Raw genomic sequence first — 19201 nt, forward strand, 5'->3', positions numbered from 1 at the left:
CACTGAATACATGGGCTACTTCCCAACCCCCAAACCTCAGCTCCATATGAGGCAACAGGTAAGCACTGTAATCTAAAAAAAATTTAAATGGCTCTAGCTGCACCTATTTTCTTCGGGCGAGGCAAGCTCAGAATGGAGTTGGTGGCTTTCGAGAACTTGCTCGTGGCGTGGGCCAAATGCCCACTCCACGAGCCATTCACAGTGAAAACCAATCCTAAATAAGGAAATGTGGGGACAGATTCAAGTTTATCTGTACCTATCTGTATGGTGTTGAGCTTCCTTTTCCCGGGGCCACATGACATGATAAAAGATTTTTTTAAATTTACCCGCAGATCTAATCCCTCCATATGTTGGACAAAACTTTGAACAAGTAGGCGGAGGGCATTTGGTGTGCGGCCCATGAGCACCGCATCATCTGCGTATAATAGCACTGGTAGGGGTTTCCCTAGGATTGTTGGGACATCACTAGTGACTTTTTTCAGACTTCTGGATAGACCATTAATGTAGATGATAAACAGCAGGGGTGCTAAAACGCACCCCTGTCTCACCCCCCTGCCGATGTCAATAGCTCCAGAAACTTCACCGCCCATCCCAATTCTGACCTGTGCTTTCAGATCAGTATGGAGACAGCAAAAACAAGAGTCCCTGTTCAAACAGTGGTAGGCTAGAGTGGCTGGACAGAATAATGCTAAACGGGGTAGGAGATATATAAATGGTTCTCCCTATATTCTTTCACTCATAACAACCTATGTGAGCAGGCAAAGAATGAACATTCACACAAGATTATCCAAAAGTATACTCAAAGGGTCAATTATTGATGGTTACAAAAAATAATACAATTTATTACCTCCCAACTCTGGTTACATTCTAAAACATCATAAAAACATTAGGATTAAAAACCACCAGCGGTGGTGAGACAGTGAATATGTAGTTGAATCAAAAGTGAACAAAACAGTCGACGCGGCGTTTCGGTGTTTTCTAAGTCTTTACACCTTCTTCAGGACTTTTGTAACATATTGACTCAATATCTGATTTAATGCGAAAAAGGATTAAAATTTCCTTCCATCTAGATTTGGATTGCTTGTATTATTGGTCTTTCACAGGCTTCACGGTCGATGGAGTCAAACCTACGAGTGCACGGAGGAGCCACCGTAAATATCAGGATTAGGTCCTCTTTCTCTTTGGATCTGTTTATGTTAATTCAGTGGATCTTGAAAGTATGGATCAAAAGGGCGACACTCTCTTTGTCGCAGGCTTCACCTTCTTACTTTAGCGAAGTAGTCTCGAGTTTAAAATCCGGCCTCCCTGCTCCTCCGTGCTGCAAACTTCATGGCGATTCGAATCGCCATGTCCAATAATACAAGCAATCCAAATCTAGATGGAAGGAAATTTTAATCCTTTTTCGCATTAAATCAGATATTGAGTCAATATGTTACAAAAGTCCTGAAGAAGGTGTGAAGACTTAGAAAACACCGAAACGCCGCGTCAAGTTTTTTGTTCACTTTTGATTCAACTACATATTCACTGTCTCACCACCGCTGGTGGTTTTTAATCCTAATGTTTTTATGATGTTTTAGAATGTAACCCAAGTTGGGAGGTAATAAATTGTATTATTTTTTGTAACCAACAATAATTGACCCTTTGAGTATACTTTTGGATAATCTTGTGTGAATGTTCATTCTTTGCCTGCTCACATAGGTTGTTATGAGTGAAAGAATATAGGGAGAACCATTTATATATCTCCTACCCCGTTTAGCATTATTCTGTCCGGCCACTCTAGCCTACCACTGTTTGAACAGGGACTCTTGTTTTTGCTGATACTAATACCCCCTTCCCTGTTATATATACCAGGGGTACCTCCTTTTTTGAATTCCAGTATGGAGACAGGCCAGGAAGCCGACAAGGGCATCGTCTAACCCGTAGTTCAATAAGATTGTCCAGAGTTTGGATCTATTCACTAGATCAAAAGCGGATGAAAGATCCATAAAAGCAAGGTAGGTAGGGGAGGATCGAGCAATACTATACTTATCAATTATCAGTTTTAAGTTCAAGCATTGCTCCACTGTCCCCACCCCACTCCGGAATCCCATCTGGCGCGGGTCCAGTAAGTCTGTGTCTTCAGTCCATTCAAGCACCCTGTTATAAATTACTCGTCCCAAAATTTTAAAGGTGTTATCCAAGAGGGAGATCGGGCGGTAGTTAACTGGTTCTGACCTGTCTCCCTTTTTAAAGATTAGGACGATAGTGCTAGTTGCCCAGGAAACATTAAACCCACTTTCAACAACTCTATTTGTGTGGTTCAGTTCTTGCTAAGGGGTACCCTTCACCTCATTTTGGGGACAAGTGAAAACTACAAGCTTCTTCCTCAAAGAGACCTCAAGTCGGCAAATTGAGGTGTCACTGCCATCGCTACAATCCCTGCATGATACTTCCTTACCTTCGCTGAATTCACTGGAACACCTATCGAACATCGCTTTCTCTGGTTCTCGGCCTGCGCTTCTCTGTCAGGTACTTTTCGAGTGAGCCTGGTGTGTGCAGGGTGCCTGCTTTGGAATTCCGCCCTCAGTGCTTTTGGAGCTTCATGATAGTTATTTTGGATGCGTGGCGAATACCTGTCTGGCGCTGCCTGATTTTTCTCCCTGTTTTGTTGCTCATTGGCTAGCGAAGCGCCTGACCCTGCCTGACTCTACTGCTTTTCATTTGGTCTAAAAGAGCACAAAATAGGCCTGACTCTGCTGTCCTTCATTTTGTTTCAATAATGCAGCACCCTTACCCAAGCTTTGTGTTGCAGCCACATTGAAGCGCCGGACCCTGCCTGACTCTGCTGCCTTTCATTTTGCCGAAAAGAGCACAGAGATACGCCTGACCCTGCCTGACTCTGCTGCCCTCCATTTTGTTTTAATAACACAGCGTCCTTACGCAAACACCATTTACGTTGATGCCATTTTGAACTGCCTGATCCTGCCTACCTCTGCTTCATTTTTCTGTGATATTGCAGCGATTCTAGGGTAAAGTTGCTCTTCGCTTCCTTCACCCTTACGCAGGCCTCGCATTCACATTTCTACATCGCAGCATTTAAGCTGCTATTTTGTTGGTTGTTACGCTGATCTGCACAGCTCAGTTGCAGATTGGATGAAACGCTGTGCCTGACCACTGGCTTTGTTTCACTCTGGCTCTCATTCACGAAGCTGGGTCAGGGGCATCTGTTCCAAACAGATTTTGACATCGATTGTGCTGATTTGCACGGCTTGGTGGCAGATCAGACTTCGACTTGTCTCTACTTACTGGTAACGTTGTGGGCTCTGTTTCTTTTAAATACTGTTCACGCTGATCTGCATTGCACAGTGGTAGATCATCATTATCCATAACAATAAGTGCTTCTTCAAAGCTCCAGCATAGTTCCTCTGCTTTCTGTTATTTTCTTTTACATTATCATCTTACATTACTGTGTGCTATGTATCTGTTAGTGGTACAATTTGCCTTCTCAAGTGTGTAGAATCTTCTGCAATCTGCCATGCAAAATGTTACAAACAAAACAGGTGATGGACCGAATGTGGATCAATGTCACACATTCATCCCAGTCAAAAGATCTGGGCCCAAATCCATCGTTTTTTTGCACTCCACACCACCCTGGGTTAGACAATGGCGATATGCAAATCAGCTCTGACCCTGTGCCCTATGGGAACAGTCCAGTCCGAACTACAAAAGCCATGTCCTTCCCAGAACGGAATCAAGCATCCGAGGACCGGACCGGTTTCGAGGTAACACCTCTCATCAGCCCGGCTAGCTTGACTCCAGTGGTGTGGAGTGCCTGGGACCCACGTCTGAGCATCCCCAGCGCACTTATGGCGGTATTGCAAACAAAACAGGTGATGGACCGAATGTGGATCAATGTCACACATTCATCCCAGTCAAAAGATCTGGGCCCAAATCCATCGTTTTTTTGCACTCCACACCACCCTGGGTTAGACAATGGCGATATGCAAATCAGCTCTGACCCTGTGCCCCATGGGAACAGTCCAGTCCGAACTACAAAAGCCATGTCCTTCCCAGAACGGAATCAAGCATCCGAGGACCGGACCGGTTTCGAGGTAACACCTCTCATCAGCCCGGCTAGCTTGACTCCAGTGGTGTGGAGTGCCTGGGACCCACGTCTGAGCATCCCCAGCGCACTTATGGCGGTATTGCAAACAAAACAGGTGATGGACCGAATGTGGATCAATGTCACACATTCATCCCAGTCAAAAGATCTGGGCCCAAATCCATCGTTTTTTTGCACTCCACACCACCCTGGGTTAGACAATGGCGATATGCAAATCAGCTCTGACCCTGTGCCCCATGGGAACAGTCCAGTCCGAACAACAAAAGCCATGTCCTTCCCAGAACGGAATCAAGCATCCGAGGACCGGACCGGTTTCGAGGTAACACCTCTCATCAGCCCGGCTAGCTTGACTCCAGTGGTGTGGAGTGCCTGGGACCCACGTCTGAGCATCCCCAGCGCACTTATGGCGGTATTGCAAACAAAACAGGTGATGGACCGAATGTGGATCAATGTCACACATTCATCCCAGTCAAAAGATCTGGGCCCAAATCCATCGTTTTTTTGCACTCCACACCACCCTGGGTTAGACAATGGCGATATGCAAATCAGCTCTGACCCTGTGCCCCATGGGAACAGTCCAGTCCGAACTACAAAAGCCATGTCCTTCCCAGAACGGAATCAAGCATCCGAGGACCGGACCGGTTTCGAGGTAACACCTCTCATCAGCCCGGCTAGCTTGACTCCAGTGGTGTGGAGTGCCTGGGACCCACGTCTGAGCATCCCCAGCGCACTTATGGCGGTATTGCAAACAAAACAGGTGATGGACCGAATGTGGATCAATGTCACACATTCTTCCCAGTCCTCGGATGCTTGATTCCGTTCTGGGAAGGACATGGATTTTGTAGTTCAGACTGGACTGTTCCCATGGGGCACAGGGTCAGAGCTGATTTGCATATCGCCATTGTCTAACCCAGGGTGGTGTGGAGTGCAAAAAAACGATGGATTTGGGCCCAGATCTTTTGACTGGGGTGAATGTGTGACATTGATCCACATTCGGTCCATCACCTGTTTTGTTTGCAATACCGCCATAAGTGCACTGGGGATGCTCAGACGTGGGTCCCAGGAACTCCACACCACTGGAGTCAAGCTAGCCGGGCTGATGAGAGGTGTTACCTAGAAACCGGTCCGGTCCTCGGATGCTTGATTCCGTTCTGGGAAGGACATAGCTTTTGTAGTTCAGACTGGACTGTTCCCATGGGGCACAGGGTCAGAGCTGATTTGCATATCGCCATTGTCTAACCCAGGGTGGTGTGGAGTGCAAAAAAACGATGGATTTGGGCCCAGATCTTTTGACTGGGGTGAATATGTGACATTGATCCACATTCGGTCCATCACCTGTTTTGTTTGCAATACCGCCATAAGTGCGCTGGGGATGCTCAGACGTGGGTCCCAGGCACTCCACACCACTGGAGTCAAGCTAGCCGGGCTGATGAGAGGTGTTACCTCGAAACCGGTCCGGTCCTCGGATGCTTGATTCCGTTCTGGGAAGGACATGGCTTTTGTAGTTCAGACTGGACTGTTCCCATGGGGCACAGGGTCAGAGCTGATTTGCATATCGCCATTGTCTAACCCAGGGTGGTGTGGAGTGCAAAAAAACGATGGATTTGGGCCCAGATCTTTTGACTGGGGTGAATGTGTGACATTGATCCACATTCGGTCCATCACCTGTTTTGTTTGCAATACCGCCATAAGTGCGCTGGGGATGCTCAGACGTGGGTCCCAGGCACTCCACACCATTGGAGTCAAGCTAGCCGGGCTGATGAGAGGTGTTACCTCGAAACCGGTCCGGTCCTCGGAAGCTTGATTCTGTTCTGGGAAGGACATGGCTTTTGTAGTTCAGACTGGACTGTTCCCATGGGGCACAGGGTCAGAGCTGATTTGCATATCGCCATTTTCTAACCCAGGGTGGTGTGGAGTGCAAAAAAACGATGGATTTGGGCCCAGATCTTTTGACTGGGGTGAATGTGTGACATTGATCCACATTCGGTCCATCACCTGTTTTGTATGCAAAATGTTACAGCACCTCCATTTTTTTATCCTCTCCAGAGCATCCCTCTATACCCTGGCCAAAGTGGAAGAAAGTATTCTCTAACTATGCCAGAGTTTGCGGCACATCATTGAGCTCAGAGAGGAAATCTTTGTTATTACATTGTTTAGGCTCTGAGGGGCAAGAGGTGTTCAAACATCTCCCAGATCTCCCGGACAATGAATCTTCGACATTGAATGAGTACGAGATTTGCATAAAAATAGTCTTGCATTATCTTCCCAAGGTGAGCATGATTTTGGAGCGTTCTCACTTTAGGAAGAGGATGCAAAGACAAGAGGAGTCTGTTGAACAGTACATCATGGCGTTGCATAAACTAGCATCAACGTGTTCCTTTGGAGCAAGTTTAGAAGAAAGGTTAAGTGAAAAGTTAATGCTAGGTTGTACTATTGATAAAGCCAAAGATAGTTTCTGGCAAAAAGATAATCCTCCAATACAAGAGGTAATTACCATCCTGAAAATGCATAAGCATTCTCAAGCTTGTGTTGATGCTATTTGCAAGGATGCCCATGTTTCTAGGAGTGAGAGTGAGGTAGTCAAGGAAGTGAGGGTTTAATCCTCTGATAAGTCACACAAACCTACTTCTGACAGTACCTCTGGAGTAAGGAAAGCCTCCCACTCTTTCACAAATGTTAAAACATTTCAGGGTAAATGTTTCAAGTGTGGGAATTCAGGTCACATGGCAAACTTTAAGGATTGCCCAGGGTGGAAAGTCGTCTGCTCTCTTTGCAAGAAAAAGGGATATTTCTCAAAGTGTTGCAGATCCAACAAAGATCAGAAGAAGGTTGGAGAGGTTGACATTTATGATCAATCTTACCAGGAGGTTGTCATTACTCAGTTCACAGATCGGGCTGTTGAGTGACCTTTTGAATTTATGCTAATTAACGACAAGTCTGTTAATATGCTGGTTGACTCTGGTTCTAAAATTACACTCATTCCAAAAGTTTTCCACGCAAAACAGCTCACTGGAAAGGTGGAGCTGAACAAAACTGATATCATACCAAGGGGTTCTGGTGGTGAAGTCATTGACCTGTTGTTTTTTTTGGGGGGCACCATTGAATTCAAAGGTAGTATTGTTCCAGGGAAGATTTATGTCACAATGAAAGGTGACTCTCATTAGTTGGTGTCACCAGCGGGAATCACATGTGTACTTGGGTCCCAATGAATCTCCCTCTGTGTGTCTAAGAGACTTACCTGTTGTTGAAACTGTGAGTGGTGGTGGTGAGACTTGGGTCACAAAGTTTCCGAAGGTTATTGGGAATGGGTTAGGTTGTCCGATGCCACTCCAAAAGTAGCAAAAGTTAGTAATGAACCGTTATTTGTTAAGAACCGCATGAGAGCAGCGTTGGACAAGTGTAACGGGGTGTACAGTCGGGGCACACAGGATATCGGTGCGGGTCTACCCATCGGCCCAGGAACACACCAGGGAAGGTCCGACTTAACTTTTACCCCCTCCCCTCCTCTCTCTATGTCTCAACCACAGGAACCAGCGACAACCTGGTCTGAGCCGAACGCTAGGGACTGGCCCTTTAACTGCGAGGACAACACCGAGTGGGAGGAGTCAGCGTTTCAGCCCTGCCCTTCAAAAGGAGAAGCCGAAGCCTCTCAGGTGTGCTTGTTCACCTGGAGGACAGAAGGCGAAAGAGGAAGGAGGACGACGAAGATTCCGGAGGAGGAGGAAGGATCAGAACGGAGGAAGATCGACGATCAGAAGGAGATAACGCGAGACGGCTCGGCAAACCTGGAGACTCGAGAAGCAGGAGAAGAGGTGGAGAGTCGGACGACTGGAGACGAAAAGCGAGCAGAGTCGGCGCCTGCCCAGGACGGAGGAAAGCCAGGAGGCCACCGTTTCCGCGAGCCGCCCAGCCACTCACCCAGGGGAGGTGCGTGGCTCCTCCAGGTACGTGATCGTTTCAGGGGCTGGGTAGGAGGGCAGCGTACGTCAGGTACAACCCCGAGGGACGTATAGTTTAAAAGGGGATTCGTTAATCACCCTTCACTGCCGTTCACGCGTTAAACTGAGCACTGGGAGTCCCCTCACTTCCCCTACCCTACACCGTGTGCGAAGTTGTACAGCACCTGACACTGTCTCTCTCTCTTTCCTCCCTCGGACTGGGTGATCGCTGGAGAGCCACTCCGCCAGTCGGGACGGACTCGGAGGAGGAGGAACCGCCTGTCCGAAGACCGGAAGGGTCACGGAAGAAGGAAAAGACCGTCCATAGACGCAGGAGTAGAAGCCGGTCACCAAGGAAATACCCTGCCCGTAAAAGCTGTACGGATCAACTGTTTGCCACAATAAAGCCTAAATTACCAAGAGCACGTCTATTACCTATCTCTCCTGCGCCGCAACCCGCTCCAATCGTAACAGTGGTGGAGAATGCGGGCACTCTGAATCTCGACACAGAGATGGAAACCATACTACAAGAACTCGTGAAAGGACAGGAGAAGCTCGGCTGGGTGGCGGAACAGCAACTGACGTCCGCCCAGGCTGACCGGGAGATACTAAAGAAAGCCCTAGCCGCCCGGAAGGAGTCTCAACAGCCCTGGGTAGATCCCGTCGCCACCGGGGGAACTAGAGGTGAAGGAACAATCCCACATGGCTCCTCTGCAGTGGCTCTACAGAAATATCATACTGGAGACGACCCAGATGCTTTCTTGCTAAACTTTGAAAGGGCCGCAAGGGCCTGTGGCTGGCCCATCAGCAAATGGCCCTTCTTCTTGGCACCCCTCCTCTCAGGGGAGGCCCAAGCCGCATACCAGGTCGCTAATCCTAACGGGGATACGACCTATCAAGAGATAAAAAAGTTAATCCTTGATCACCTAGGGTTGGACACTGAGGCCTACCGGATACGATTTCGGAAAGAATGCGGGCACCCCAGGAGAGACCCCGAAAACCCTATTCGTGAGACTGAAAATGGCCGCCGATAAATGGCTGACCCCTAACACTAGCACCAAGACCGAGATTATGGACCGCATATATCTCGAACAATTCCTGGAAGCCCTTCCCTATGCGACGCAGCGGTGGCTGCGCCAACACCACAATCTAACGACTGCGGAAGCCGTGGAGATGGCCACTACCTTTTCCAGAGCCCAACCCCGCTCCACAGGGTGGGAAAGTGAGCGCCATCCAAAGCCGGCCCTGAAACCCGAGAGGCGCCCCGTCCAGAGACCCGTCGACCCTCCGAAGCCCCGTAGCTGGAAACCGGAGGGTCCATCTAGCTCTGGACCCCAATGCTTTGATTGTGGGAACTGGGGCCACATCGCCCGGTTCTGCCCCACGAAGAAAACCCAAGAGGAACCGATGGAGGTGGGATACCTGCCACGGACCGTGCTGTACTCCGCGGAGATGGGGAGCACATATAGGGTGAGTGTGCAGGTGAACGGAGTGGTCATTCAGGCTCTCTTAGACTCAGGGTGCAGGCAGTCTGTTATTCAGGCCCCTCATGTGTTAAGGTCTCAATACCTCGAGAACCAAAACGTGGCAATAAGGTGTGTACATGGGGACGTTAGGACATACCCCCTTGCCCTAATTCCCATAGTCCCCAAGGGAGGGCCCCAACAGCGAGTGAGAGTAGGTGTTCTCGATACCCTCCCTGAGCCGTTGATCATAGGGACTGACAATCCACGTTTTCTTCACTGGTTCAGACAGAGTCTGGGAACTGGGGAACCAAGCAGACAGTCAGTGAAGCCGGCACTTTTGACACCGGAACCCTGGGTAATGGACCGGAGTTTCAAATTCGCACAAATCAATGACACCACCCTCCTTAATGCCTGGGAGCAGGCCCACCGTGAGATGGACGACCCTCACCCCAGATACCCCCGTTTTCTCATCTCCAAAGAGCTACTATACCGGCAGGCTAAGGAGGATGACCCTGAGCAACTTTTGGTCCCGGTATCCTACCGAGAACAAATTCTCTTTTTCGCCCACACCCACCTAGTAGCCGGGCACACCGGGAGCGAAAAGACAACGCAGATGAACTTACGGTTTTTTTACTGGCCCGGTATATATAAGGACGCTCAACGCTATTGCCAGGAGTGCACCATATGCCAAACCATGAACATGACAAGACCCCCGGCAGTGCCTCTCCAACCTCTCCCCATTATCGGGAAACCATTTGAGCGAGTCGGTATGGACATCATCGGACCCTTACCAAAAACCCGAAAAGGACACCAGTATGTACTAGTTCTGGTGGATTATGCCACGAGGTTCCCCGAGGCTTTCCCCCTCACGGCTACCACGACGAAACAAGTCGCGGACAGAATGATCGAACTATTTAGCCGTGTGGGATTCCCAAAGGAATTACTAACGGATCAGGGGACCCCGTTCGTATCACGGCTGATGAAAGAAGTGTGCAAGTGTCTGGACGTGCACCAGATCAGGACCTCTGCCTACCATCCGCAGACGGATGGCCTCGTTGAGCGCTATAACCGCACCTTGAAGACAACATTGCGGAAAATGATGGAAGTGAATGGGAGTGAATGGGACCAGATACTTCCCTTGGCTCTATATGTGATAAGAGGGCAATGCCAAAGCAGTCTCGGCGTATCATCGTTTGAGCTTTTGTATGGTCGACAACCCCGCTCCCTGATGGAGATGACAAGGGAAGCGTGGGAAAACGAGGTTCCGGAAGAAACCGCAGCCACCCTGGACTACGCCCGGAGCCTTAAATCCAAACTAGGAAAGCTCCGAGACCTGGCCTATGCTAACATGGGGAACAGTCAACAGAAACAAAAACTGTGCTACGATAAAGGCAAGAAGTGGAGACAGTTGAAGATAGGGGAATGGGCTCTCGTATTATTGCCCTCCTCCACTCAGAAGTTCCGTGCCAGTTGGACAGGACCTTTTCAAGTCGTACGTACCATTGGGAATACCACCTATGAACTACAAGTCGGACCCCGAAAAACGCAAACCTACCACATCAACTCCCTAAAAAAATGGTTGGGAGCACCGCCCGCATCCGACGTACGAGTCCTGACTGGCAGGAATACGTCCCCTTCCACTCAAGACCAACTACACATCAATGATGAGTTAACACAAGCACAAAGGAAGGATATTCAAACCGTCCTCCACCGGCATGAGGGACTGTTCTCAGACCAGCCCGGACTGACCCACCTGGCAGAGCATCGAATAAACACTCCTCCCGGAAAAGTCATTAACATCAAACCTTACAGAGTTCCCGAAGCCCGAAGACATGCCATAAAGAAAGAGGTACAGGACATGTTGGGACTAGGGGTGGTAAGACCGTCCACCAGCCAATGGTCTAGCCCGATCGTCATGATCCCAAAGCCGGACGGTAGTCGGCGTTTTTGTATGGACTTTCGAGCCCTCAATGAGATTTCGGAATTTGACGCCTACCCGATTCCACGAGTGGATGAACTCATAGAACGCCTTGGTGAAGCCCGATATATCACTACACTTGACCTCACAAAAGGATATTGGCAGGTGCCATTACGGGAGGAGGACAAGAAAAAGACCGCCTTCAGCACCCACGAAGGGCATTATGAATTTACCGTCCTCCCGTTCGGGCTACATGGGGCTCCCGCCACCTTCCAGAGACTGATGAACACCGTTCTCGCCCCTGTAGCTTCCATGGCATCAGCCTACTTGGACGATATAGTCATCCACAGCAAGACCTGGGAGGAACATTTGCTACACATCCATCTGGTGTTTCAAGAACTAGAGAAAGCCGGACTAAGAGTGAACTCCAAGAAATCGAGACTGGCCTACCAGAAGGTGAAGTACCTCGGATATGTACTGGGACATGGCATGATTGAGCCCCAGATTGAGAAAGTCCGGCCATAGCGGATACACCTTTCCCCTCCACCAGGAAAGAGTTGAGGGCCTTCCTAGGATTGGTGGGGTATTACAGAAGGTTCATCCCTCTCTTTGCAGACATTGCCGCCCCCCTTACAGACGCCCTACGCCATCCAGGGAAATCCACCACTCCCATTAAGCCCACTGAGGGCATGGCCGATGCCTTCTCCCACCTGAAACGCATCATTACCACGACCCCCGTCCTGGCCTCCCCGGATTTTTCTGTCCCATTTCTCCTCCATACCGATGCCTCGGAATACGGCATAGGTGCCGTTCTGTCACAGATAGGCAAGGACGGCTGGAGCACCCTGTCGTTTATGTCAGCCGAAAGCTCTTCCCCAGAGAATTGAAATATGCCACAATTGAAAAGGAGTGTTTAGCGGTACGATGGGCTATTGAGAAACTGGCCTACTACCTCGAGGGCCGACCGTTCCACCTGTACACTGACCACGCTCCCCTCTTGTGGATGTCTAGAAACAAGTCCAACAATGCCAGGGTCATGCGCTGGTTCCTGGCGCTCCAGCCATTTTCGTTTACAGTGCACCATAAGAAGGGGACTGAAAACATTAATGCGGACTACCTCTCACGACATCCGCTCCCCGATCGGGAGCGTCCTAGGGGGGAGGTGTGTAACGGGGTGTACAGTCGGGGCACACAGGATATCGGTGCGGGTCTACCCATCGGCCCAGGAACACACCAGGGAAGGTCCGACTTAACTTTTACCCCCTCCCCTCCTCTCTCTATGTCTCAACCACAGGAACCAGCGACAACCTGGTCTGAGCCGAACGCTAGGGACTGGCCCTTTAACTGCGAGGACAACACCGAGTGGGAGGAGTCAGCGTTTCAGCCCTGCCCTTCAAAAGGAGAAGCCGAAGCCTCCCAGGTGTGCTTGTTCACCTGGAGGACAGAAGGCGAAAGAGGAAGGAGGACGACGAAGATTCCGGAGGAGGAGGAAGGATCAGAACGGAGGAAGATCGACGATCAGAAGGAGATAACGCGAGACGGCTCGGCAAACCTGGAGACTCGAGAAGCAGGAGAAGAGGTGGAGAGTCGGACGACTGGAGACGAAAAGCGAGCAGAGTCGGCGCCTGCCCAGGACGGAGGAAAGCCAGGAGGCCACCGTTTCCGCGAGCCGCCCAGCCACTCACCCAGGGGAGGTGCGTGGCTCCTCCAGGTACGTGATCGTTTCAGGGGCTGGGTAGGAGGGCAGCGTACGTCAGGTACAACCCCGAGGGACGTATAGTTTAAAAGGGGATTCGTTAATCACCCTTCACTGCCGTTCACGCGTTAAACTGAGCACTGGGAGTCCCCTCACTTCCCCTACCCTACACCGTGTGCGAAGTTGTACAGCACCTGACACTGTCTCTCTCTCTTTCCTCCCTCGGACTGGGTGATCGCTGGAGAGCCACTCCGCCAGTCGGGACGGACTCGGAGGAGGAGGAACCGCCTGTCCGAAGACCGGAAGGGTCACGGAAGAAGGAAAAGACCGTCCATAGACGCAGGAGTAGAAGCCGGTCACCAAGGAAATACCCTGCCCGTAAAAGCTGTACGGATCAACTGTTTGCCACAATAAAGCCTAAATTACCAAGAGCACGTCTATTACCTATCTCTCCTGCGCCGCAACCCGCTCCAATCGTAACAACAAGTTATTGAAGAATGGGGTCATACAAGAAGTTGAAGCAACTGAATAGGTTTCCCTGGTGGTTATGGCCCACAAGGCCAATTGGGAGGCCAGGTTGTGCATTGACTTGAGGGAACTGAACAAGGCTGTGGTGGTGGACCATTACCTTCTTCCTAATATTTCTGAAATGTTGTCTTTTCTGTGCAGTGCCACACATTTTTCAACATTGGATCTGTACTCGTCTTACCACGAAGTCAAATGTCATCCCTCTTGTCAAGAGCTTACAGCTTTTATTACACCATTTGGAATTTTTAGGTTTCTCAGGATGCTGTTTGGTCTCATCTCTGCAGTCTCTGTGTTTCAGATGGTGATGGAGAATGTTCTGAAGGGTATTAATGGCATCAAGATCTATCAGGATGATGTGCTTGTTCATGGTGTGGATTTGGAAGAACATAATAAAAGGTTGGCAGAAGGGTTATGCATGTTACAAGACTCTGGCTGATGCTGAGATTGGACAAATGCAATTTTGATGTGGGTGATATAGAGTATTTGGGGCATTTGGCATATGGGTCCGGCATTAAACTGAAACCCTCTTTAGTGAACACCATTTCTCATCTCAACTATCCTGGAAACAAAGATGAACTAGTGAAGTTCTTAGGTATGGCAGAGTTTTATAATAAATGTGTTCCTAACCTTGCGCAGACGACTGAGTGCATGAGAGAGCTTTTGAAGAAAGGATGTGAATTTCTATGGAAACAAACATGTTGTGATAAGTTTGATCTGGTCAAGAAATGCTTGAATGAGGCTCCTAATTTGACAAGTTGTTATCCTTCCGAGGAATCATATATTATGGCTGATGCAATTTCTAAGGGGTTAGGTTTAGCGTTGCTACAAAATGGGGAAGATTCAGAGAACATTATTTTATTCATTGTAAGACCTCTGAGGGGAGCAGAATGTAACTACTCAGTGGTGGGAAAAGATGCGCTGGGTGTTTACTAGTCAATTCACAAACATAAGAAAATTCTGTGGGGCAGGCATTTTGGCATCATTTCAGATTACAAACCCCTAAAAGAGGTTTCCGGGAAGAATGGTGTAGACTTTGTCTCACATAGAATAAGAAAATGGGTTGTTGCCTTACAAGAATTTGAGTTTGATGTATCGTATTTACCAGGGTCAAAGAATATTTTGGCTGATTGTCTGTCTAGGATCTTGGTTGTCTGGACACCCTGATTTGCTGGAATACTAGTGAATTCTTTGCTGGTGAGGAGATTGAGGAAGAATACTTTTTCTGTTTAGTAAAGGTATCATTACTGAAGCTGGATGGATGGATAGTCTGAGTGCTATTCCACATTACAACAAGTTATGGTCAATGCACGTGAAGTACGGGGTGAGAAACAACATTGTAATGAGCAGCTGAAGGGTTTTTAGTTTGTAAAGGATAAGTTAGCTGTGTTGAATGGTTTGCTCATGAAGGGAAGCAGGTTAGTGGTGCCTGAGGATTTGAGAGACAAGCTTGTGGCAAAAGCCCATGCGAGACATGTGGGCATAACCAAGACTAAGGTAAGGATTACGGAGGCCTACCCTACTGGTGGCCTGCCATGGAAGTGCACATCAAAAGCGTTGTGCATGATTGCTGTGTGTGTGTGTGTGTGTAGTGACAAAATACTCAAGTGTAGGACGCAGCCCATGATTGTCAGAAAACAAGTGAGTGGTTCCTGGGTGGACATTGCTGTGGACATTTTGGGTCCAGTGAAGTTGAGGTCACAGGAACGCTGTGTTTTAGTCTGTCATGACATGTTCTCCACGTGGCCTGAGGTTAAGATTGTCAACTCTGTAGAATCTGGGGTAGTTAATAACTTTTTGGAGGACCTTTTTAAGAGGCAAGGGTTATCAGCCTCCATCTTGTCTTACAATGGTGTCCAATTCATCTCTCTTGTGGTGGAAGAGTTCTTACGTGAGGCAGGCATTAAACATAAACGGGTTGCTTTGTTACCATCCAGAATGCAATGGTGTTGTAGAAAGGTTTGTTAAGGTGCTTAAAGAGGCAATTCAGCTAGCTGTAATCTCAGGCAATGACCGGGAAAAAGCAGTAAAGAAAAAAGTGTGTGAGTTTAGGTTCACCCCACATCCCTACACTGGTGTTGCGACCTTTAAGTGGTTCAAAGGTAGAGCTATCAACACTGAGGTGACTCAGTTATGGGTTATTTTTAGAAGAAGGGAGGCAGGCTGTGCTGTGGACTGCACTGAGGGGTGGAAGGAGTGAGAGTTGGAAAAACATGGAAAAGAGGAACATGTGCTTCAATGTGAGGAAATCTGTGAAGAAAATGTTTTTTGTGGTTGGAGACTGGGTTAGGGTACAATTACCTAAAAGAAGAATGGGAAAGTCGAAGTTTGAACAGCCTATGAAGCTCATCAAGCTGTTGGGTAATGCGACCAAAACTCAGGATCATAGAGTCTGGAATCTTAACAGGATTGTTAAATGTCAACTGCACAGAATGTGTGAGGAAGTGGCTCCTGCTACACGAGATGTTAGGAGAAAGTCCATTCAAGTGAAAAGTGTGCCCCCTGCTACACAAGATGTTGGGAGAAAGTCCATTAGAGTGAAAAGGGCGCCCCTACACTTACAGGACTGTTTTTCTTTAAAACTGTAATGTAATATTTATTCCATATTGGTATTTCTTTTATGCTTTGTACCGTTAGGTTTTGTATTTTACTTTCTTTGGGTTTTGCAAGGGGGAGGTGATGGGGTGTTCTAGTGTTCGCCATGTTCCACCTGTGTTGCTAAGTATTCATGTTCTTTTCCAGAATGTAATCCATGATAGAAATGTTCATGTTTGAGAGTTACAGTTACAGTTTGGACCTGGAGGATGAGGTCTCTATTATTATTATTATTATTATTATTATTATTAAGGCTTTTATATCGCGCTCTATTACTAAGAAAATAGTATCCTGGCGCGTTGAAGGCAGAGCAGACTAGGTGAGCGTAAATGTCAAGGAGTACCAGGAGTGGGGAAATTTAGGCTATAATATTAAAAAGATGGGTTTTTAGACTCTTCTTAAAGGAACAGAGAGTCGGTGCAGTTTTTAAATGAAGGGGTAAAGTATTCCAAGATTTCGCTGCTCTCACTGAGATCGATTGACCGCCAAGTCTGCAATATTTAAATTTAGGGACAGCCATTTGGCACAAGTTGGCCGAGCGTAAAGGACGATTCGGGACATATAGGGAAAACCTATTTCTCAGGTAGACAGGCCCAGTGTGATGTATGGCTCGATACGCCAACACTAGGATTTTAAACAAAATCCTGTGGGCAACAGGAAGCCAGTGCAAAGCACGAAGAAGAGGTCGAGCACTGGAACGCCTTGGGACATTGAACAGAAGTCTGGCGGCGGCGTTCTGAATAACCTGAAGGCGGTGAATCAGATAAGCCGGTAGGCCAGAAAACAGTCCATTAGCGTAGTCTAACCGGGAGAGTATTAATGCCCGTATGACAGTCTCTTTAGCTTCTTTCGGTAATAGAGGGAAAAACCTGCGCACAGTTTTTAAAGTGAAAAAGCAGACTCCAGTAATTTTATTTATATGGTCTTCAAACTTAAGGTTCTTACCGAACCAAACCCCCAAATTCTTCACTGGGCCCGAAGCAGCTTTTGGAGGGGGTAGGTCGGTGGGCCAAAGACAGTCATTAAAATCCTCAGGGAAAGAACCATATAACAGGATCTCGGATTTGCTTTCATTACATTTTAACTGGGCATTAGCTAACCATTTGAAGACAGAAGATAGGCATAATTGGGCCGCCGACGTATCTAAATTATCTTTGGGCCAGGTAAACAGCAATTGCGTATCGTCGGCGTACGCCATAATTTTTGCCCCTAACTGTTCAGCCAGGTAGATCAAAGGGGTAAGATAAATATTGAAAAGCAAAGGGCTTAACATAGACCCCTGAGGAACACCAGTCGAAAGCAATTTAGGAGTGGAAGCAAAAGGGGGCAACCAAACTTGTTGCGTGCGATTATTTAAAAATGAGGTCAGCCAGTCAAATGCGGAGCCAGTAATACCAATATCGGCTAGTCTGGAGAGTAGAAGGGAGTGAGGCACCGTATCGAAGGCAGCAGAGAGGTCCAATAAAATTAGAGCCGCTCTGCCACCCCCGTCAAGGCACTCCCGAATAGCCTCCGATATTTCGACTAAAGCCGTCTCTGTACTATGGATGCATCTTACATTAAACCCACTTTCAACAACTCCATACGTGTGCTGCAGTTCTTGCTAAGGGGTGTCCTTAACCTCACACAGCCCTATTCAGTTGTCAGTGACAACTCCTCCCGCCACTCTAGCCCAGGAAGACCCATCGACCTAGTGATGGGCCATCAGGACATGTAGGGCACACCTCAGCTACCTTAGTGCACACCTCAGCTACCTTAGTGTGACTGTTTAGAGTGAATGTACAAACAGCCTAACTGTCAACCACTCTCAGAAGTGGACTTCACAGGCAGGAAGAGCCACAGAATGGAAAAGCAAGAAAATGCTTGTTTTCTAGTAGTAGCATTTTCAAACACACAACTTAAAACCCAACTTTACTAAAAGATGCATTTTTAAAGTGTTAGTTTAGGGACCCCCAAACTCCAAATCTCTATCTCTTACCAATTGGAAGTATCTCTTACCAATTGGAAGTTACACTTGTAAGAGGTTACAAGGTAGCTCCAATAATAACCTATAGGAGAGGAAGGTCTTGCAATAGTGAAAAATGACATTGGAAGTACTTCACTATCAGGACATAAAAAACACACCAGTACATGTCCTACCTTTTAAATACACTGCACCCCGCCCACATGGCTACCTTGGGCCTACCTTAGGGGTGCCTTACATGTAGTAAAAGGGAATGTTTGGGCCTGGCAAGTAGGTGCCCCTGCCAGGTCGATATGGCAATTTAAATCTGCCCACACAGACACTGCATTGGCAGTTCTGAGACATGGTTGCAAAGCTACGCATCTGGGTGGCACAATCCGTGCTGAAGGCCCACTAGTAGCATTTGATTTTTTAGGCCCTGGGCACACATGGTGCAGTTTACTGGGGCTTACTAGTAAATCAAATATGCAAATCATGCATAAACCAATTACAGATACAATTTACACAGGGAGCACTTGCACTTTAGCACTGGTCAGCAGTGGTAAAGTGCCCAGAGTCCTATAACCATCAAAATTAAATTGCAGCAGACAGTCAAAAACAGGAGATCAGAAGCAAAAAAAGGCAAGGGAAAAACATACCAAAGATTCAAGGTCTATCAAGAGCCATCATACATATGAAGCAAATTCCAAAGGCAGCAATGGCCCGGTACAAAAACATAAAACTTATTTGCCAGCACAGGTGATTAAAGTGCAACAAGACCTCGATTTAGATGTGATGTCCCAGGCTCAGGTGTGAAGCTGACGCATGCAAAAGTTGCAGGTGGCGCCTTGTGCAATGTACGCTGCCTGAACAGCATATACTCTAAATAGAAGTAGGAAAGAGTGCAAAGTATACCGCAACTACATTCCTGAAGCCACCACGGCAAAGAAACAGAATATCGGTATCTGTTGGACTGCATGGTTCAAAACATTTGAACACTAAACAGATGCACATAAGTC

The 19201-nt window shown here is 47.9% G+C and overlaps 1 protein-coding gene across 1 annotated transcript in view; it reads left to right on the forward strand.

Moving 5' to 3' along the window:
* Positions 1–19201, forward strand: part of LOC147732424 (uncharacterized) — a 2559122-nt gene that overhangs the window by 470333 nt on the left and 2069588 nt on the right. The window contains exons 17-21 of the mRNA XM_086954262.1: positions 6373–6588; positions 7630–7952; positions 9792–11880; positions 12719–13041; positions 13898–14044. Coding sequence (XP_086810388.1) covers positions 6373–6588; positions 7630–7952; positions 9792–11880; positions 12719–13041; positions 13898–14044 — 3098 coding nt within the window. The remainder of the gene's footprint in view (positions 1–6372; positions 6589–7629; positions 7953–9791; positions 11881–12718; positions 13042–13897; positions 14045–19201) is intronic.

Source organism: Lissotriton vulgaris, chromosome 2_1 (assembly GCF_964263255.1).
Source record: "Lissotriton vulgaris chromosome 2_1, aLisVul1.2, whole genome shotgun sequence".
Taxonomy (NCBI): Eukaryota; Metazoa; Chordata; class Amphibia; order Caudata; family Salamandridae; genus Lissotriton; species Lissotriton vulgaris.